The sequence below is a fragment of the Polyergus mexicanus genome, unplaced genomic scaffold, assembly GCF_030449975.1.
Source record: "Polyergus mexicanus isolate NDT 795.1 unplaced genomic scaffold, iyPolMexi1.0 SCAF_25, whole genome shotgun sequence".
Taxonomy (NCBI): Eukaryota; Metazoa; Arthropoda; class Insecta; order Hymenoptera; family Formicidae; genus Polyergus; species Polyergus mexicanus.
In genome coordinates this window covers 295,367-319,212 of record NW_027223345.1, presented here as the reverse complement: position 1 = coordinate 319,212, position 23,846 = coordinate 295,367, and the positions used below count along the sequence as shown (strand labels likewise).

General features: G+C 35.8%; 1 protein-coding gene and 1 long non-coding RNA gene across 4 annotated transcripts in view; one reads left to right on the top strand and one right to left on the bottom strand.

The window, feature by feature from the left end:
- Positions 1–23,846, top strand: part of LOC138943205 (uncharacterized) — a 178,944-nt gene that overhangs the window by 8,873 nt on the left and 146,225 nt on the right. The gene's annotated exons all lie outside the window — the stretch shown is intronic.
- LOC138943030 (inactive pancreatic lipase-related protein 1-like) overlaps positions 11,116–23,846 on the bottom strand; it is a 29,267-nt gene continuing 16,536 nt past the window's right edge. Inside the window, exons 2-5 of the mRNA XM_070313548.1 lie at positions 13,897–14,007; positions 13,081–13,425; positions 12,697–12,939; positions 11,116–12,382 (exon numbers count right to left, since the gene is read on the bottom strand). Of these exons, the coding sequence (XP_070169649.1) occupies positions 11,967–12,382; positions 12,697–12,939; positions 13,081–13,425; positions 13,897–14,007 (1,115 nt within the window). The 3' untranslated portion in view covers positions 11,116–11,966. The remainder of the gene's footprint in view (positions 12,383–12,696; positions 12,940–13,080; positions 13,426–13,896; positions 14,008–23,846) is intronic.

Genomic DNA, 23,846 nt, shown 5'->3' with positions numbered 1-23,846 from the left:
ATATACATAAAGTTTTTTAAATGTTCATTTTAATATCATATATTAAAACAGCAATAGTTTTATGAGAAATTGAAGTATTATTAAAACAAATTATATATTTTATTCTCTCTCTCTCTCTCTCTCTCTCTCTCTCTCTCTCTTTTCTTTTCTTAATAATAATTTATTCATACGATAATCGACGCTGCGAGAGGAGAAAAAGGCGGATTATTCTCGACCGTATTCAGTTAAATACAATATTTAAGAAAGTAAGTTGATTTCATGAAATATGTTAGTAAACTATTAATTCAAACAAAAAACCTTGAAACTTTATAAATAAGATACACTCCGTTGTTCACACACTTGTTCCTTTAATTATAACTGCGGTGCAAATAATCGCATGTATTTGCGAGACTGTGAGATGTGAAAGAAGATTCAATAGCGATAATATAAACATTCGAAAGAGCGAAATATCTATGCGGGAGAAAAGTCTTAATTTCCTCTCAACGCTAGCCCGCTCACTGGCAGAGACCCGCGATCCGTTTTTTAAGTCTGACGCGTGTTGGCCTTTTAAAGGCTTTTCTTCCAGCTGTTTAGATTATTATAAGGACCGAAGGCAGGGACGAGAGCCACCGCGTCGAAAGGGTGACCATTCGCTCCCGGCCATTTCCTAGCAATTTCCTGACGCTGTTTTTCACGTGAACTTTTGAACTCGTTTCACCGCAGGGTACCTTTTCACTGTAAAATATCTGCTAAGTAGCCACGGCAGGACTAGCCAGTTATAAATGGTCGCGTGCAAATACCACGGGTTTTGTGTCCAGATGCGTCCGGTATATTTAATGCCCCCGTAGACGTCGGTCATCGCCGATAACTGCGACGAAAATGTCCTTTGCAGAATTAATGGTCTGTCGTGATATAGATGACGAAAGGTCCAAGGAGAATGTTCGTAAATATTTTTTCCATTTTTGCCAGTACACAATATTCAACGTTGATACGCGTTCCATCGTATAACAAGCTTAATTATTTTTATAAATAATTTTTATTGTGTCGAATGTAAATACAAATTTTCCTTGCTCGAAATATATAGATATTGGTATTGGAAGATTCACACAATGTTGTAAAGGATTTAAAATCTAACGGTGTGATAAGAATTCCACATATACATATTGATAAATCTAAGTACCCGAGCTATCCCATGTCTAAACGTTCAACCATAAAAGAATCAGATAAACTTAATTAGTACAAACGTCGATTTTTTTCGTCGTAATAATTAATAGCAAGATACACTCTCGAGAATTTATAAAACAATCTAATAGTATACATACATTGATGAAAAAAGTAAAACATGTAATATTTTAACAACGTACATTTTTAGAAGAAAGTATAAATTCTTTCTTTTCTATGCGATACTCATTTAAATATTAACTTCGATATAACGCGGCAGTTCTTCAAGTAGAAATTCTCTTCGGAGATAAATTTATATACTTTATTTGTGATGCGGTAATAATTATTAGTTAATAACACATTTTATTATAAAATAGAAGTTAATGGTAACTGATTGATTCAATTACCACATAATTACAATTTAACTGGCTCGGATGATAAATAAATAATAAATAATTTAAATTTAATTTCAATAAATTCGCGTTATACAGTTGACGTGCAAATAATGATTATTTGTCGTCTCTGCAGAGAGACATATAACTCTGTACGCATGATTCTGTACGCTACCATTTACACGATGATTCAGTCTCCCTTGTGCAATTTTGCATTTTGAGCGTAAATATCGTGTTATAAATAGATTTTTCTCGATAAAAAATTCACAGCGATAACAAATAAGAAAAAAGTGATCTCGTATAACATATGCAAATATGATTTGCAAATATAATTAGCAAAAATAAGTTATTAATATACAAACAGAGAGAAAAAGAATGATATTACATAATGTATAGAAACAATTTCTATGTATAGCGCGGATGTGTGTGATACAATTGACAAGTTTTAAATAGAAGAGCAAAAAGTAGATTTATTATTTCTAAGAATTTAATCTTGTAACGCGTTATATGGTTTAACATAGCATTGTAGAATATTTTCTTAATGAATCTAAATGAACAGGATCGATACTTTGCATATTTTAATACAATATAAGTCATGAGATAGCGTTAGAAGCCGGATATCCATTTTGGTAGAATTTGGTCAGAAACGATTCGTACACGACAACTACTATTGTGGAATCTATATCATTCACGAGAGTGAGACCGTGAATAATCCATAGTGTTCGAAGAGAAGTACACACTTCAAAAATTCGACACCGTTGGCTTCGTTCGGAAATAATTTATCGGAATGATCGCGAGAGGAATGACAATGTTGTCGAAATGTTGGAAAAGGTTTCCGATAGAACGAGACCAACCAATCTTAGCCGTACTAGTAGATTCACGTATACGGACACGCGCGACTGTCAGGACGCGGGATTTATTGGTCCCCGAGAAGGACAGGGGTAGACTATTCATATCAATGCACCCTTGTCGAAGGGTTGCGAAACTTCGTACTTGCATCCCCTGTATCCCGCATTGTCAGAGAAAACGTTGCGACCTTCTCAAGAACTCGATCGAGTGATCGATTTTATTTCAAGGATGAGTTACTGAGTAGTTCATTTTCATATACAATATTATTGACATCTTTTGCATTACATTTAACGAGCCTATATTTATAAGCTACGTTTTACGTATTTTTATACGATATTACATCTCTTTTGAACTCATTATCTCTTTCAGCGTCTTTTGATCAAATATTTTTATGACATTGTTGCTCTTTGTTTCACCAACGTCAAAAGGCATTTTTTCTATGTACTATATTAGAATAATTGTATTACTTACAAATCTCTTTCTCTCTCTCTCTCTCTCTCAAATTGTATTACTTTAAAATCAACAGTATTTAAATATGTTAAAAAATATTTTTTCCATTAAAATAACATAATTTTTACATAATATCAAGAATAAAAAGTAATAAAGTAATCTTAATGTTCGCAGTAGCATATAATAAAAAAAGGTTTGCAAGCTTATTCTACTCCGCGGAAAATTGAGAATCAGTTAATAGATTTTCGGCAACGTTACTCCCCCGCACAATTTCACAGACAATACTTTGACCCTCTTTTAAGCAGGTCGATGGTGCCATCTATCAGTAGACGTATCAACTAATCAATATTCACGCATGTGCATTATGCTTCTATAAGTAGTTTTTGGTAGGAGAAGTCGGCAATAAGGATTCCTAATCGAATCGATAGTATAAATGAAACGGCGAGTGTGCCCCGGAACTCATTTTGCGTAAGACGAAAATATGTATAAAAATGCTTTTTAAAAAAACCGTAGAAAAATATTTTAAAAATTACATAAAAAATTACAAAAAAAAAAAAAAATAGGAATTCGTACATAACTAATCGGAGAAACGGAAGATATGAAATACAATATAGGTGCCCAGAGAATGATCATTCTTGACGCTGCTTTGTACCATAGGTTGCATTTTGCAGGCGCATTTTCAATCTCTTTTGTGTGCGTGATGTCAGATTTAAGAAAAACATAATAGAAAGCGTTATAATAATAGAAAGTGTTTGATTGAGAAAATATGACGATATACATATATTATAAATATATTATAATATAATTATATTATTTTAGTTATATTTTTATCAAAGCTAATGAAGCTTCGCGAATTTATATTACATGAGCAGACTATTTCTGTTTCGGTAATGATAAGATTTATTATATTACATTAATGAAGCTAAATTGCCACAAAATCTCCAATCTTAATTCAAACAATAATGAATAGAGCGGTTGAATCGGGAGGAGCAATAATTTCGGGGTAACGTATCGTTTTCCGCGAAAGTATCGACGAGCAAGCCGCCGCTTACATTCGAAAACATACGTAGATCCATTACGAAACGATATGTAATGGCGCAGTCTATTATCTAAACAACGAGAAGCCCAGCAACGAAATCGCTGAACGGCGCGGCGGGGTTCTGCCGCGAACGTTATTGATATTCCCGGCGGCCGTCTCGCTTCACGTTGAAATTAGCCAATGGAGGAAACTGCTGCATAACGCTGTCGCGATACGAATGAGAGGCAAAGCCGTTTGCACCATCAAGTATCGATCATCCATTCGACGAGAGTAGCTCGAACATCGTGAAATGATACGCGACTCCTCCGCGTGTCGCGGCTCGTTTAATATCGTCAAAATTCGCGAAATGGCTGCAAAATTACCGTCGCCGATTCATAAAGCTCGATTTTGATCTAGTTCGCGCGAGACACGCGTTTCGTTAGAAATAGAAAGCGACATAGAAGGAGAGAGAAAGAAATGATATCGCGGAAAAGATATATATGTATGGTATATACGTTTTCTGAGAAATCTTTCCAGGAGTAAAAGAAAATTTTCTTGCAACTGTTCGTTGTGTAAAAATTATTATAAATAAGTTGTACTCTAAATATCTTTGACCACTACACAATTTGAAATTGAATATAATAGAAACAAGAGTAGATAAAAAATATTTTTTCCGATTTATTCGTGAAATGATTGATTTGTGTCTTTCTCGCGATGTGATCGATTTAAATACAGAAATAACAAAAAAGAGAGTCACAGAGCGAAAGGCAGAAATGGCTATGTAAAGTGTGCACACTGCGAATGACCATTGCCAAAGCGCGAACCAACCGATCGGTCCTTTCCCGTTTATCCAATCGATCGGGCTAAAGATTTTCAACTCTTAATTAAGATCGCGAGGGCACTCGAGTTTTCAATTAAAAGGGTAGCGACGTTCCCTCTCTTATTGTTTCTGCTTTTCTCTCTCTCTCTCTCTCTCTCTCTCTCTCTCTCTCTTCGCTAACTCGTGTCTTTATCACTCCTGCTCTTTCGCTTCGTCCCTTCGTCTCTTTCTCGCTTATCCTCTTGTATATATACGTTCTCTCTTGCTACGCGTTCTTTTCGTCTCGCTCGCCTGATGCGCTAGCAACATTAAATGCAATTTTGCGCAACGCGTCCTCCGAGGGTACTCGGATCCCGCTGGTGTCTCCCGATCCACTTTTTCCGTTTTGGCCACTTTTGTGGAGTACGCGTGCACGCGGTCGTGTCATTTTTGTTTCCGACAACGTTTCCGATTCTTTGTCGGGCGATATCGAAAAATATTTGTTGCCTCGTTACCACGATGCTCGAGATCGCGTGCAATATTCCAGCAACGGAACGGTGCTTCGAGGATTGGCTTCCCTGCCCATGAGCATTGAAATATTCAAACGGTCACTCCATACTGTTTCTAAATTCTTGAATACCGGAAAGCAGCGTTCTTTTTTAATTCCAAAGCTATACTTGTAATCTAATGAATTTGACAAGGTGCAATAAAAAAAAAAGATCACACACTACACGCTTTGGAAATTTCTTCACGTTTATCGCGCGTTCCGTTCGGAGGAGGAGATGGAAAAAGAGAAAGCGTGTGCATGTAATAGGGGATGGGATAGGCGGTGGTATTTCTGGCGGTCGTCCCCATCGGCATCGATGCGAATTGCGAACTGGTAACCCTCACGCAATGGCAATTTTTGCCGCATACAAAAGCGCGGAGAGAGCGTGCCGCGGCGCTTCCCACCCACGCATACACGCACGCACACGGGCGTCCGATAATGCTGTACGATGACCATGGGACACCGGGCTGATTGGGGTGTGCAGGCGACCTATGCAGTTTAATTTATGTTGCATCACCAGTCAGTCGTACGTGCATCAATCCGTTCGCGATCCGTTTCGCTCGTGCTCCGATTCTCTTGGCGATTCTTCGCGACGGCGATGGGCGATTTTATCTTCCCAATGGCGTCTCCGTATCTCACGTATGTACGTGTATATATATATGTATATATATATGTGTGCTCGTGCGCAAGTAAATATACGCTTGCAGACATAAAGCTGGGCTATGCGTTTGTAGTCAGCCATCTTTGTTAAACGTGCGTCATTACAGATGATAGATAAAAAAAACATGTTTGTTTTTGAAAGCTTCCAACGAATTTCCAATGAGTCTCGTTATATTAGATATCGCGATGACCAAAGATCATAATTAGATAGCCGGTGTTGACAAATTTCATCAAATTTACATTGTTAAAAAAAAAGAGATATGTCTCACCTTGAAATTGCAGAGATCATATATTGAAGGAATGCGTGTAATCGGTACTACAACCTAATTTAAGATAGAATTTTAAAGTTGTAGAAAACGGATGAACGAACTTTATAAGAAAAATAATTTCACGATTGTAGAATGATTATTCCTACATACAATATTATTTATCTATTTTTATTTTTATTAAATGAAAGATCACCTATGTAGAAAATTCGTGTTATTTTCTTAGTATGGAACATTATTTCTATCACATAATACTTTGCATATATAATATTTTTGGCAATTGTTCATATATAGCGTGCAATACGCAGAATTATTATTAATTCTAAAAAGTAGCGCGATCAAGTGTATCGACGCAAAAGTCCTATTGGAAGATGCAACATGGCTCTCCCTAAGATAATTCGATTCTTCCTGACTCTTACAATAAAAATAATGTCAATGAGACAATACGCTCCGGCCGATGTATGATTTAGTAGTCGGCGACGAATCGTATTTGTGATATGAACCGGTTGTTTATCAATTCAAGATCAAAAGAGCAATAAATAAGGGAGCGTTATATGCGCGAATTGTCGCGCGCGATGCAGGAGCGGAATCCGAGACGTGGCGCGGGAAGAAAGCTAATTAGCACGGATCGAATCTTCGGCGCTTGATAAATGGACAGCCAATATTTGGATTGAAGGTACCCTCCTCTCCTTTCTCGGTTCTGTCTCCCCATCCAGCCATCCAGCTCTTTTTCGCTTTTTATCGCCGAGTTCTTTACATTGATCGTCGTAGTCGAAGACACGCGATGACATACGAGGGGGTTGAAGGGGGAGGGATGACGACGCGCGTACGCACAACTTACGCGCGTTTGGGTAAATATCTCCGTGGGTATTTACACGAGCAAGCTCGACTCCGAGATAGCCCGTGATTAATGGCCCTTCTTCAAGCTTTATTAACGACCTGTCCACCCAGCCTCGCCTTGACCACTTTTGGAAAACCTCGTGTAACCGGATTCAGGCGTTCGTTATGTATGATTTTATTCATCGCTTTCGGAAAATGCGAGAATAATTTCGCGAGCTCTCACAACGATTTTTTAGAAACTCAAAATTATACCGTATATCGTATACTCTAACGTGCATCAAAGAATATACGAAATTGAATCAAACACGCTTTTTTTTTACCGGTAACAAACTTTAATTTTTATCAAGTATTTAATTTATATATCGCACTCATATACGCGCGTTATATTATTACGAATAATTAAATAGATTCTGGTGTTCCTCTGAGAACGAAGAGTCCTTTCTACAATCGACGTTGAGTCACGCAGCGAAGACCATAAGGCACCGTATAAATACACAGTAATCCTATCCGATAATAGTGGCTCGGTCAATTAAGATGACTGTCATAAGAACCAATTAAACGTAAGTGCATGACCACCCTAGCTCGGATTACGTATTTACGATCTAAAATTATGCGTTTTCGTCGCCCGCTCTCCCATTACTCGCCCTACGATTTCTTTCTCCTCCCTTCTCGCGATTATGAAATTTCATCTACGTATCTGATTCGATACGCGTCTACTATGTATGTGTTCGACGCTTTGGAAAAGCATTTCCAGAATTTCCCAGAACCTCGTATAATTAGTTAACAAAAGTCATCCATAATTGGCGCAATTATGCGTATAATGTAATATTATCAGTTCATTTCCTCGATATACGATGGATACTCTTTGGAAATGCGTAAATAATATATTTGCGTAAACGTGACGACCGGATGTGTGATTAATCGTCGCGTTAATTAAAATATTCGCTTAATAAGTTCGCTTAAACGGCGGGAAAAACAGCGGGGCGATTCATTTAGCAATTATTTTATGTAGTTTGTGTACACATATACGCCGTTAAAGAGCACCTCGCGATACACACTCCGATGACTAGTGTACGCGTGCGCATATGATAATACAAGGACTCTCGAAAATGCACCGCGACAATAACGATTCCGGGTGAATTAATTGACAATGAGAGATCGAATGCGTTGATCGCTTTCAAGATATCCGACATGAACGGTCCGACTGGGTAATTCGTTTTCTAAGAGATCGCGCGCGAATACATAAAAAATATCTCGCGTACATGAAAACGTTTGTTTCGCCAAAAAAAAAAAAAAAATGACGCTTTTTTAAACCCTTCGTCGTTCCGGTTTCTCTCATAACTGATCGCCATACGAGTCGCCGCAAAGGCACAAAAAGTGAAATACGGCGATTATTAAATATACCTATGTATCTCGAAGGGTGATCAGCGGAAACGGGTCCGCTGGTTATACGCTCACCGTGTTATTCCGCCTCTCTAATTGGAAGCTTCGATATAAGAAAATTGCTTCCGGCTAAAGACAGAATAATATTATGACGACGACGATCACGTTATTGTACATTCTGTACTCTTACATTTGCATTGCTCTTAGATTCCGTAATAAGACTATCCATGATAATCATCGTCGACTTTGCGATAATACTCGTGTAATAATAGTTATCTTTCTTTTACTTAATACGTGGTTTCTTGACATTCTGTAATATATCATTCGAGGTTACTCGAATACAAATAATAAATATTACTGTGTAATTTTTTGGCTCGCGAACAATATGTAGTTGTTTTTTTTTTTTTTTTTTCATATGGTTGCTGCAATTTAATTACTTGATATATATATGTATCTTTTTTTAATTCTCTGATAAAAAAAAAGATTAGAAATATTATAATATTAATAATATATATTTCTAATTTGTATTAATATTATAAATATTATCATATATATTGTTCTCTCTTTGTTTTTAAATATTTTAATCAAGGTATCTCAGCTTTGTGCAAATGTGCGTGTATACACACACGATGGTTTTCTTGAACGACACATCAACTATAAAAGGAGCAAATAAATTCTCATTCGGTGTCGATACTTTCAAAAAATAAACGCCAAGGGGATTGTTCCGTACCGGGAAAAAAATGGTCCCCGACAAGCTTACAACTTGAACGCGATAGAAAGGACAACATTTCCACGGTTGAGACACAGGCAACGGACGCTAGATGTGCTGCGCTGATATATGGACCCGTCTCGTGTTGATAGATACCAGAAACTTTACAACTTTAATTTTTCCCTCGGCGTCAATTTTGGGTTTTAATCTTGACCTACACCTCGGACAGGGCGTGTCAAACGAGGAAAGAATTATTACCGTTACAATTGAATAACGTGCTTCTCTACGTGCCAATTGTATTTGAATTTTAGAACTGTGTAAATCTCATTTAAAGGCTTGCACTTTCGAACGTTAAAATACGAAACGAGGAAAATGGATTGGTGATGTTATATATAATTTTTTTCGTCTTACGAAAGATAAAAGGAATCTCAAATATTATACATATATAGCACCGAATCTATTTAAAACGGGATAAGATAATGTAAGATAAAACAAAATTAAAAAGACATATTGACAATTATTTAACTGTATTAAATGAATACGATTGCATGCACACATTGCGTAATACTCTCATAGATTTCGGTATTGATAGCAAAGTTTATACTATCTATCAATTAATTTGATCGATGATTTGATCGTGCGCGCGCGTATCGAACAAAAATCATGTAAGTCAGTAGAAACGTAATAATATACACGATATGATAAGATAGCATTTACATGCGGAAGCCAAAAAATAATGTATTACATTGCGTGGTACTAGTGATAAGGATGAAAATTGATGTGTTTGATATAATAGGATTATCTTGATGGATAATAAAAAATGCCTTTTTGACCAAGAAAAATTATTCCTATCTGGGACGTCCTGCATTAGGATTTTTTCGGTCCGTCTATCCCAGCTCGGGACCTTTATTCATCTCAGGTAGCTGGCTTACAACCGGCAAACCTATTGTTCACTAGTTAATGAAACTCGCCTGGCTACGCCAACTTTTATCGCAGATATTTCAATTGCGTGCGAGAACAATTGATACATACAGCCTATAGATACATCCGCAATGGAAACATTCGGCACCTTATCGCTTGTAGATATCGCATCATAATTTAGCGATGAGAAAATCAATTGTTTTATAAACTGAGTATTCTATATCAATTGCGTAACATTTTTAAAGTTACTAATATTTTTTGAACGCACATATGCATCCGTTTTACAGTTGTATCAAACATATTATTATGTAATATATTGACAAAGCATCTTATGTGATTCTAATGCTAATATCCAATGCAAATACTCTTTATATAACTTAAATTGCAACTCGGTGTTTTCTTTTCAAATCTTACGAAACAATTCGATTACTTCACAAACGCTGTTTGGTAACAGATGTTCAGTTAACGTTATTAGAAAATATTTTCATTATATAAAACATTATGATTATTACATTATGGCTAAGAGCAACCAATTATTATAAATTTTAGTTTTGAAATTCTTTTAAATGATCTATAATTTACAAAAAAATTTTTTAATAAAAATTATAATTTTGTGTGCTTTTGTATACTTTTCGATATATGTTGCTTGAAATATATATTATTTGGTACATGCATATATTTTAGTTCTTCAAATGTTTTCTGTATATTGCATATGTATATTGTATATGTAAAATTATATATCAAATTTTAAAATTCCCAAATTTTTTCGCGAATTATGGATCATTTAAAATGGACTTTGGTATATTAATAAAAGAGACATATATTTGATATTTTGTAAAAATATGGTAATTTTATTTGTACATTAGTGCTCTGTTGTATAAATCTTATCACATTTCTTTGTATTGATATCACGTAAATGATTATGACGATCAAGCGTTATGGATTTGGAATGCGGAATGTTTAACGCATTTTTCGAAGAGTAACGATTGCAATTAACGCATTTTTTAAATTGATAGCCGTAATTATCGCAGTTGCTGCGATCAACACATTACATCTGCGTCTACGCTAAAATTATTCGACGAAAAAGACTCTCGTTACGAGCGAGTCTCTCTTATTTTGCTTATATTTTTCTTCTTCAACTTTATCCCGTATATTATATCAAATTGATAAATATCTACGACCGTTTACTTGAAACAACCCGGAGCCTAAAATTCAACGCGCGATTTGATCCGACTGTTTCCCGTATCGCCTTATTATCTTCGTTGCTATGCACGATATACACGAGATATATTACGATATAATTTAATGCACCGCGACTAAGTCAGCAACTGGTTTGAGCAATTCGCGTTTCGAGAGGCCATGTATCTTGGCGAATATTTGCACGCGTGTGCAAAACCAAAGCGTTCGAGTTGTATGCGAGAAAACGGACAACGGAAGAGAAATTGATATGTATATTTAACGTCGACTTGGCTTGCATTTAGAACACCGAGTATTCTTCCTCCGAGTATTTTGCATTTTCAATAAAATGTTACAATGCGTTTTTGCGTACATATGAGACGTATCTCGCAAAATACGTCTCTTTCCCTGCTCGCGCTTACGCTGGTAATTCGGTCGATGATAAAGCAAAATGTCGCGCGACACGGCGATAATGCTTTGTTTTGTTCTTTCAATAAATGATACCGATGATCCAGCAACCATCGATTTCACGGCTTAGACGGGATTATAAGAATAGCGCGTGCGTGCGAGATACGATGGGAGCTTGCGATACTCGCGCTTGAAACAGCCGCTGCGAACGGAAACGAAATTACGCACCGTAAATGCGTCCGATCGATTGCTGAGAGAAACGAGTTTAGCCTAGCGCGGATCTCTTTCCTGTTCCGCAATGAATTTCCAAATCCAGAATTCTCGCTCTGACGGCCGTAATCAGACTGACAATGAGTTTTCCATCTCACATCTCTATCTTTGCTTCTCTGTCTCTTTCTCAACGAACAATTATGCCGAGAACGGACCCTTCGCGTATGGCGATTTTGTATTAGTCAATAGATAATATTTGCCGCGCGCGTCCAATTGCGACTTGCGATGGCCCATGAGGGATGTATGCTGATCGTTGCATAGGCCCATTTTAAATCGAACGAAATCATTGCATTTTCTTCCGTGAAATCCTAACGGGCTGTTGATAGACTCAGCAAAGAATCTGAACGAACGAGCGTGAGAGCACGCGCCAAGATCCAATAGACAACCAGCCTGTTTTTCTCCTCCGTTAGGATAAAAATCGGAATCGCCAATCGCTGTCAAAAAGCCGAGCAAACCGCCATTCGTATGAATGATCTCTACGTACTTCGCGTCGTCGCTCGATATCCTGGACCCTGGACCCGCTAAGCTAAAACCGGGGAAAGCTGGATCTAGTCCTGAAACGGCATAGAGATTCGCATTATGTCATATTATTAAATATTCATAGTTAATTGACTATCGACATAATTAACGTATGTAATTATACTTATTGTTAGTACAAGAAAGAATATAAATATTGCGAATATTATGACATATCTTATATTAAAGAAATATATATTATGAAAAGTATCAAACAAGTATTAAACAAGTATTAAACAAGTATTAAACAAGTATTAAACAAGAAGAAAGAAAAAAAATTCTGGTATTTAAATAGTCTGTTAAAATCTATGAAATTTAATGATATTCGACAAGTAATTCATTAAAAACTTACCCGCAACGAAGCCGACTTCGCCCTGAGCATTGCGAGCTGCCAATCCGACTACATGGGCACCAAGAGAGTGACCGATCAGTATGGTTTTCGACAAATCCATCCCTTGCTTCTCGAGGAAATCAATCATAGTGGAGACGAATTGACCGACCATGATAACACGGTTGCTAGCCCAAACATAAGGCCTACGGCTTATGCTGCCCCAATCAATAACGATAACATTAGAATCTTCATTCTTCACATAAGCTACAGCATAAAAAGCAGCAAACGTTGACAATTTCAAATTTTGATATTATCTTCTGATGTAATTAAATTTCATATTTATTTCTATAAAGAAATCGCATTCTATATTTTTCATTAATAATCCTTCATTGTGTGCAAACGTACCGTCGCGAATCAGAAAACACGCTGAACTACTCCGAGAATTCATCCATCCGTGAGTTATGAAACGCGTTGGTTTGGTAGGATCAAAATTGCTATATCTTAGAGAATCTTTATCATTGACGTAAAGTGTTCTTGGTATGGTAGGATTTTTTCTCGTGTATAGGAAGAAAAAGACACGATTTTCGATATTCATCTGAGTTTCGTATAAATTCTCCATGTCGTCATCCAATGTTAGTTTCACCAAATTCTCATTATCGTCGTACATATACGCTGTCGTGTTTTCAAGTAATGCGTAATCCATTGGAGTGAAGATATCATTATTATAAAATTTATGTTTGACTGGAAGCCCTGTACAATCAAGGCATAAAATTCTTAATGTTATGATGTTATATAAAATGAAAAAGACAACTTCTTGTTGAGTGTCATCGAATTTTAAAGATTTTTAGTGCAAAAATTTCATTTTTCTTTTATTTTTTACGAAAAATACGATAAAATATTTTTAATATAAACGTGTCATTACGCTCGAGATATTTACATTTCGAAAATATCAAATTTCTAAAATATATTTTATTACATAAAATTGTATTATCGGTTTTCTTTAAAAAAACTATTTGCCTCTAAGAAATAATAAAATATAAGAAAAAGAGAGAGAGAGAGAGACATATATCATATAAATAAAATAGAAATATATTGCACGTAAAAGGAATTTCTATTTAGATTTTAAAAAATTAATGTGTAAATGTAAAATAACATAAATATTTTTTTTTTTTTTTTTTTTTTTTTTCTTAGAGAAATATTATACACAAATATTATTTTTACCAGTCGTGGTGCAGATGAGCAAGAAACCAATCAAAACACGTGTTTCCATGTTTGTCGTTATTCTGCTATTAACATTGCTCGTACGGCCGCTTATAAAGCGATTACATTGAGCTATCTTAATATATTACAGTTATCTTAATATACAATTTTAACGATAAGATAAATGCCTATCTCTTCTTTTTGCAACTATGCGATTGTCCGATAATAATCTGAGATGTCCAGTTCGTATCGCAACTACATGACATTTATATGCATATTTTCTGAATTCTAAAATTTCGTTTATCTTGTGTTCCTTCAATTTTTTAAGTCATGTTATTTTTTTAGATATCTACGATATATAAGACTGTATCAAATGCAAAACAGAGTTCTAATTTTAACCACATATGTTTCTGAATTCTATTTCAATTAGAAAAAAAAAAGATTTGGATAAAAAAAAATTCTCTGAAAGACAATATTTATTTATTATTGCAAGTAAGCTCTAGTAGATTAAATTAATAGATTTTGAAAAACGCAAAAACGCTTTCAGTAAATTCTAACAAAAACAAATGCAATTATAGAGACATGCTATCGAATACTTAAATTATAATTTCGAGCAACACACACGATTCAATTTAACAATTTTACAAATCTTTTAAATGATTTTTTTTTATTTTTTTAACCAGGGATTATTATATCTCGTTGAGAATAATGAGAAAGCCGTTATTCATACAAATAATAATCATTGAATTTATGATAGAAAGAAAAGATTGTCATGTATATAAATCTCGATTATATTTGATTATTAGATATTAATATCGTACTATTAATTATAAATATAGCTTTTAGAAAAGATAATAAAATATATATAAGAATTAAAATACTATATATATATCAGAAAATATTAACAAGAAAAAAAAGAGGTCAATTTCTATAGAAATGATATAAATTTATAAACGATGAACAACAAGTAAATGTACTTGGAAGAAAAATAACTTTTATTTTTGAATCTCTAGAAGGAAAAGTGAGAATGTTTCAAAAAGAGAGATACATCTTGAAAAAAATGTAAATGTAATTAGAGCAGACAAGAAAATAAAAACAATTAATAATTAAGAGATAGAGCGACATTTAAATAAATTTTTAAAAGTTCATTTTTTTATTAATAAAAAATCCACAGAGATCATATATTATTTACTGAAATAATTCACATCAAATTTTACGTACATAAATTTAATCTACTATGTAGTAAAAAAGAAAAACTATCTATCTGTAAAGTAAATGCCGGACCAGCATGTATTTACGAACCTTCAATGAAAAGAGGAGTTATTTATCTAATAATAATATCGATCTTGATAAGATGTTATTTATTTTTTCAATGTCAATTATCCGATTCGCATCGCCCGATTTTATTATCATATTGAGATTTGTCATTTTTACGCATGTATTTTGTGCCATAAATTTGTTTTAATCCTTATAGATTATTTGATACGATTAATCAATAAATGTTATTAACTTGACAAAGATCTCTGTTAAGATTCAAAAAATAAAAGAATTAAAAGAATCAATGAAAATAATGGAGAAATGTTAATGGATATTTTATTAAGCAAAGAGTAAAAGAGAGAGAGAGAGAGAGAGAGAGAGAGAGAGAGAGAGAGAGAGAGAGAGAGAAGGATCGCATGCAAAACACTAAAAATACGAAAATGCAAATTAATACAGCGTAACAATTCGATAAATCATTTAAATTTAAATAATAAATGTATTTAAAATATAATATATGATCGGTTAGTTCACACATATATTCTCTACAAACACCTCGATATATCCCTTGAAAGAGTTTAACATTTTAAGTAAATTGATTATTCTCTACATATTATTATATTAATTATCGAGTTAATATCGGGTTAATGATATAATTAAGCCATCAAGTAAATGGAGTTTTTATGCAATTCACGCTTTAATTGTAACTTTATTTTGGACAATCAATCATTTGTATATCAATCTTGTGTTATCTGCATTATTAATCATTCTTATAAAACATCGATAACCATTAAATATTCATATATAGTAATATGTATACATTGACTTTTTGATTGCGTTTTAAAATACCATTTGCATTAAACATATATTTATGTGATAACATGATACACGTGTAAGAACAAATACGTTCGCTTTCAAAAAAAACAATAATGCATTCAAATTCGCGATCCAAGGAAAAATAGAGATAAGCTTTAAGCAAAGCGGACAACAAAAAATATATTTATTTCGCTCTCATAGTAAGCCTAATCTAGTAAACGGTAGTTAATTATATAAGAGAGAGAGAGAAAGAGAGAGAGGGAGAGAGAGAGAGAGAGATTTAAAAAAATAATATTGTTTATATATTTTATATTTTAACAAGTCAACGCGAATATTAAAAAGATATTAGTATGCCAATTTGTCAAATCGATATATGTTCAATTTACGGCAACAATCTTTTTTATTGATATTGATTTAAGATGTCAGAACATTGAAAAAGTGCACCGAGTTTACAATATGACTATATTGATGCCTATCTATGGTATAATCGAAACACATTTCGCGACGTGCATAAATCTCAGACGGGCATCAATGTCAAACATCTGACGAGGATTTCCGATAATAGACGATATCGGAGCATCTGATTGATCAATCGGTATTTCGCTCTGCGTGTGTCTTCGACTCTCGCAATGTAGAGAGTGACATGTGGGAGAAACAACTTACATGTGTGTTAAATTGCTAGGAAAGCGCCCTTCTAAACACGTGTTTTCCCACTGAGACATTTAATTCGCTCGTGCTCGCGGGTTTTATTCGTAATTGAGTCCTACGGCGTGGCCCCCGTGTCGCGCGTTTACGTAAATTTTAAAATATTCTAATTAGTACAATGAAATTAGCGCACTTATGAAAATTTCGTAGCATTAGCCGGTACGAGGAAGGCGACGTTAACGTGTCTATGAAAATTTTCATTTGCACATTGACGCGAGAGACTGTTAAACGAGCGCAGGAGGATTAAAAGACGGAAACCTGTTGTGGCGTGTGTTCTTTTTAAAAACCGCGGCGGCTTCTCACCCTCGGCGGTTACATTTCTCAGACAGAGAATCAAACGGGTTCGCTTGCACAGTGCGCGGGATAAAAACCAGTTTTAACGATCCGCTTGAAATTTTTATTGTACACAGTGTGCGCTTCGCGGGATGCATCCGATACAAATACTAACCGATTTGTAGCGGCGGCTATTCGCCTTTGTTCCGGTGCGTTTACGGATGTTGAATATTAAAATGAGATAGGTTTATCGGAAAAATCATATTGGAATGCGATCGGCTTAAATTTTCCTGCAAACTTTTCGTTTACTTTCGACTGTCACGTTATTTACAGCCTAATGTATTCTAATATAATTATCGGCAAGTTCGTGTTAGTGTGTATATATATATATATATATATATATATATTGTTTATTTCTAATGCATTTCTTGTGTAGAGATCTCTATCGAGAATAAAAGAAAAGAGAAAAGAAAAATATATATCGATAGGTCAAATTTCCATTTCTTCTTTCAGGTCCTCTCAAAAACTGATTTTTTTTCGTGAACAAAAAAAGATAAAAAATACTTTTTATATTTTTCAGTAAAGCGCAGGTTACTATGCTAGACCCGTACAAAATTATGCTTAAATGACCGAAGACTCGACGTTCACAGTACGAGCGCTTGCGTGAAGCTCGAAAATGAGGGGGAGAACGGGGGGGAAGCAAAGTGGGTGGTGGTCTGGGGGTTGGACGGAGAGAAAGGGGGAAGGGGGGGGGGGCTCGGAGCTGTGAAAGCGAGGGCGCCTGCAGTGACTAGCCTCCATCGATTTACCGTGCGACGCCATCTTGCCACCCTACGCCACGGGGGTTGACCACCCCTTGTCCCCCTCGCCGCCGCCGCCCGTCGGGGTCACCCCCCCTCGAGGCAGAGGCAGACATTTTGAAAAATGATTCCGAAAGTCATCGTGGCTCGCACTGGCGTTTTTTAGCGGGCTCGACCCGGCCCGCCCGACATTCCTCTCTCTTTTTCGCGCTCGGTCTTTCGCACTCGAAGGGCAAGGGAAGAAAAAGCGGGACGCGCGACAAAAAGAGGGAAAACTATCGCGGCAAAAGACGCGGAAATAAATGAGCGCGTTCTCGTTGGTATCTGCGTGTCCTGGTTATTAAGCCTTAAGTGATGAGATTTTCGCGACACGCGCGCTGGCCATAACAAAACGCACCAACGTTTTTATCACATTCAGTCGTTTTCTCGCAAATATAACAGGATTTATCATCGCCGCGTTTATATCCAAAATTATTATTATTAATTAAAATTATATTTACGCAAGAGCGCAATACATCTTTAATTTTATCTTTTATTTTTTTAAAACATCAAAAATATGTAATTTTAAGATACAACCGCAGTGTATAAAAATAACTAAAATAATTTTAAATTATATTTGTGTATGTATGTGATTTCTGAAATTCTGATTGCTGAAATATCGAACTGTCAGGGGAAACGTGTTATTTTGTTCTACTTTAATCTGTAACGATATCGTCGTTGCGTCGAGAATTTATGATTACCGCTATATAGCGCTGTGTCGAGATATCTGCAATTATGCACACGAGTAGTTCTATTTGTGTTTAAATATTAAACAGTTGACTTTCTGGAATTACTTATTTTCACTGAAGCTTTAATTTCCGTAATTTGCAGCTTCGATATTATGCAGAATGATTCAAAACTTGTATCTATAAAATGTAATAGTAACATCATCTGCATAAATATTGATATCGAATAATATTAAATTGAATCTTTCAGAAAATGATTTTCGAATAAACATTACTTTTCCTACCAGTCATTTAACGATTAGATTGGACAGAGCATTTAAGAATATCTCAACAATTTACGGAAAAGACGTAATATTTTAAATGGACGGTTGCAGCCTGTGGCTGGACATTCTGAATCAAAAGAGGCGAAAGACAAAGGTCGACAGGAGAGAAAGATTTCAATCGCGTCTACCAATCGTGGAATAAACAATACGGGCTTTCGAGAATGTACAGTGCGGTCGATCGGCTGTCGATTAATCAGAAAAAAAATTCTTGCTTTCGTAAAAAAGGATGGCTATTCGAGGTGATGGAGTAGAAACGAGGGAATCTAAAGTCTTGTGTAGAAAGAAAAGAAAGATGCAATGTGTAAAAACAAAACAATATATAAAATCTAAATATAAATAAATCTTTTCCAATACAAAATCAATTATCATATAAATAATTTATCAAATGATATTTATTTGCAGCACCGTTGTTATTATTATAATAGCGATCTAATAAAAACGATGATATAATAGTTTTGGCGTACCCCTTTTTAAATAACGTTCTATTTATATTCCACTTGTGTGGCATGCGATCTGCATTACGATAAAAGTATGTCAAATAGAATTTGTAATATAGATATACTTTTTTTAATTTATCCTGACTATGCAACATAAAAATGATAAGAATATGTATATCCAGAATGAATAAGAATGAAAAAAGAAAGAAAATGTTTCAATGAACTTCATAAATGATAAAGGATAAGCATTCAATATTAATGTGATAAAGAGCAAAAAAGATAAAAGAAGTGATGCAAATAAATAATATAAAATAAGTTTCATCTGGAAACAACTCCCAATTCATGCAGAGGTTATCACAAAAACAGGCTTCACGAGCGCGTCCGTAATTGAATTTCGACGAGAATAATGGGCGATCGACAAATTTACAGAGTGGCAGTATATCGTCCTCGTTGCGCAATTATATTTTTATATCATACGTTTTACATATGCTTTACATTTAATTAATGAATGGCTACGTGCAACGATAACAAGCTGCGCGTGGCCTTTTCCCCGTATGCGGTGTACAGTGAAAATGAAAGAAAAAGCATTCGCGACACTTTGAACTTGATTGAGAAGAAGAACGCAGTAGGATCTAATTACGTTTTAATCCTATATCACATTCTGAGAAATATTATGTAATAATTGACATTGAAATATTGCAAGGTAAAAAGACGCACCTACGTTCAGTTTATCGATCACGACATCGGGATCGATATTTACGTGCAAAAAATTGAGAAGCTTCTCCATATAATTGTAGGAAAAAATTCAGGGGATCAACGAAGGATAATATGCGGAACAGAGAACGAGATGAGACACAAGTAAAACCGATCGTATCATTCTCTTTCTACTGCTGACAAGCTCAATAAAAAAAGTAATATAAATAACAAATGTGTTATAGAAAGGAACTAAGATCTACTTGTTTGATCAATAAAATGGGGAAAAAAAAAACTTGATGCACGCCTGTTCTAAGACGCAAGAAGTGACACTCGTGTTGAACCTTCGTGCAAAAATAGATTTTGCGCTCGTACCGGTAATTGAATTTCGTGGAGGATAATGGGCGGCCGACAAATACGCGCGGTCGCGTTAGATCGCTTTCGATGTGTGGCGCGCGGGCATTCAGCCAGGCCAGGATGGATCCTTGATGGCTAGATTTAAAAAACCGTCCCCGTTTCCCACCCCCTCCCACCCCCTCTCCCGCCGTCCCTACCGTCCCGTTCTCCGCGTACATAGCCGTCGCCATGTGTTACGGGGGTGGCGGCTCTTCGTAATGGTGGTATTTGTGATGGTAGTGGTAGCGATCCAGTCGGCGGCCTCTATATAACTGATGGTGCTTCTGAGTGTCAGGGCCAGGCTGTCCACTTCTTTGCGCGCGCGTGTGTGCGTGCGTGTAAGCGTGTCTATGCGATTTGCACGTTGGCCGGTTTCTAAGTATAGCTAGCATACGAATTATATACAGGGTGTCATAACTTTCTTTTATATGTATCTTCTATTCTTGATTCAATTTGAAACAAATTTGTCTCTTGATAAGCACGTTAAGATACTAAAAATTCTTAAGTTGTAGACGATTTGTTGCAGCAAGCTTTAAAGAATGAAAAGAAATAATAAAATTTTGTTCTTTTTTTAATTCAGCAAAATTTTGAGATTTTTGTGAGAAAGCATTCAAAATTATATATACTATCTATTTTGTTATAAAATCAAAGAATTTAAGAGTTAGATTAAATTTATATCGAGTCGAATCTCCGCTAAGAAAATCTTGATATATTATTTTTATCTAAAGATTCGTTAATTAAAGAAAGCATAAAGGATTAAGTACAGCTTATATGCAGTAAGATAAAAATTGAATTTATATCAATAACAGAAAACAATTTCAGAACGGTAATTAAATATTTTGTGAATAATAAAATGTTCTAGAGTATGATTGAGAAAAGCTTCTCTGATAAGATTGCATCATGCTTAAGATAAGTACCATACGTGAAAGATAAGACAGACGGTGCTTTACATTTTCAAGAAGAATATAATCTCCCTAAGTAAAAAATAAAAAGTATTTATTCGACACATTAAATTAATTCTTTAAAATATGCATCGTGTCAATTACATAATCGGTAATAGATAATTAATTGATAATATTTAAAAAATAATATGTCTTTTATATCAGAGTTATCTTTTCTTAACAAGAACATTTATCCAATATTGTCTTATTAAATTTTTATTCTTTGAGAGATCTTCCTCTCTTGCAGTGGAATTAAATTAACTGTCTTATTTAATAGAGCTTTCTATCCGATATTTCAATCTTCATAATTCCAAGCATATGCCATATCAATTACGAATACGTTAATTACTGTCCAAAGACCGATCAGCTTCCAAGCAAGAACTTAATCCGCTCGGCGAATGTCTCTGTCTTATCGAGATTATTTTCACTCGAAGCTCTGCGACTCTCGCCATCGCGTGTTTCCACGGGATTACCCGTTAAGCGGCGCAAGTAGAACTCCAGCTTCATCGGTGATATTGAGAAGAAAGGTGGGAAACGTAGTGGGCGCGTGGTGTAGAGGGCAAAAATAAAAGAAAACGCAGTTGGTGCGACGAGTCAATTAAGGTCGATCGAGAAATCGTCCTCCGCCTCCCGCGCGCGTACACGTGCATAAATGTGTAGACATACACACACACATTTATATACATACATACATATATTGTATATATATACACATATATGTGAGCGTGTGTATAGATATACACATGTGTATATGTATATGACGGATCTATTGAACAGCGAACGAGAGAGCGAAGCCGCCAAGCGTGCAAACCGAGCGAGTGCAAAGGGTGGCCAGAAGGTTGCGGGGAAGGAGGATGCAATGTGGGGATATCCGGGGTCAAACGTTAATACACGTACACAGGAACGAGTGAAGGAACGATGCCAGGTCCAATTCTCCTGACAATAATCGGATTGATTAAAAGTCGCCGTCGTCCACCACTATCATCGCCATTGCCACGTACCGGATCGCAGGCAAATGCAGCTCGATTGTGCAGGTGTGCGGATACGCAAGCGCGATTTATAGGCGTGTTTTATACACGCGTGTGGGTTATTCACGTCTACGTGCGCTATACGCACGTACGTAAAATCGAAGCGTCCGATAAAAAGCACCATACCGTTGCGTTTGCCGTTAATAAAGTCATAATTACGCGCGGCCAGATTGTATTTTATGATGCGATATTGATGTGAAAAGCCTTGGGCACGATCGTATGTCGAGAAATATGTATATATATATTCTAAGCTGTGATGGACTCGTCAACTAAATACAAAACTTAACAGCTTACACGACCAAAGAAAGATCCGATGGATCCCACAATGGTGTCGATCACATAGTCAGCTTGAACTTATCTTGCCGTTATCTCTTCCTATGTACAAGAGAGAATAACTGAGGAAGAGAGAGAGAGAGAGAGAGAGAGAGAGAGAGAGAGAAGGAGCGTTCGTTGGTTGTTAGGCAATCTCGTAATTATTCACCGAGAGACGCGACTGTATCAAAGCGGCGCTCTAATTCCATTAGTACCGAGTAAGATAACCGTGATTACGGCGGGTTTGAAAGGTGACCGAGGGACAAAGAGCGAGATGAGTCGCTCAAAGTATATAGGAATACGGCGAAGATAGAAACCCGAGTCAAGGCAGGGGGATCGATATTTTTGACTGCAATTTAGTCTGCGTTTAATCAACATTTAATCACCTCATCAACGGACCAAGTTAATCCAAGCGTGCTACCTATCGTTGCAGTCGCCTTTATATATGCCCTAGCACAACGACGCCATGTTTAAACTCATCATTATTCGGTGCACTAATAGAGCCGCGCCGAGGAAAATTCTTTCGGGATTCTGACTCGTGTAAAAAGGTAAGCGTGCCGCGCTGAATAGCGATCGAAGCCTAAAAGGTTGCATGTCCAAATCGGCGCATCCAGAATCAGGAAGAACGTTACGTTTTATAAAGTTTTATTCGCGGTAATTTATGAAATAGAGAAGAGCACGAATTTAAATATGTTTTCTTCAAAATACAATAGATAATTTGTAAGGAATATTATTGTATATTTAGATCGCATTCAGCAAATTTTTTAAAATTATTAGAACCGATAAGTATAGATATTCACGATTTTAAAATATAAATATCTACAATAGAATGAATGAAAATTGTATTGTGTCTCCTCTACAATTATAATTCTCAAAATATGAATATTTCGTCGTCAAATATTATGATCAACTATGCAATTTATAATAGATTGCAACCAAACTCGAACCATTATAGCAATATCTCCTCTTAAATTCTAAATAAAAAACAAGAGTCCTCTGAAAAATAATAGTAAAACTGGTAGAGCGTCCTTTTAATTGTGTAAAGAAATTAACGCAGTAAAGTCTGCTTCGCATTTATCCCTTCTATAGGCCACAGAGTCGTTTCGAAGGTCTAAATTACCAAGGGCCGGTCCTTCGAGTTTAGGACCGACCCTGTCTCAACCGGGGTTCTCCATTCCCTTCGGTCCCTTAACGCCTGGCGCGGCGGCCGACCTCTATAAATTCCCTCAGGATTTTTCTTTTCTCTACTTGCCTTAATTAAAGCTCTC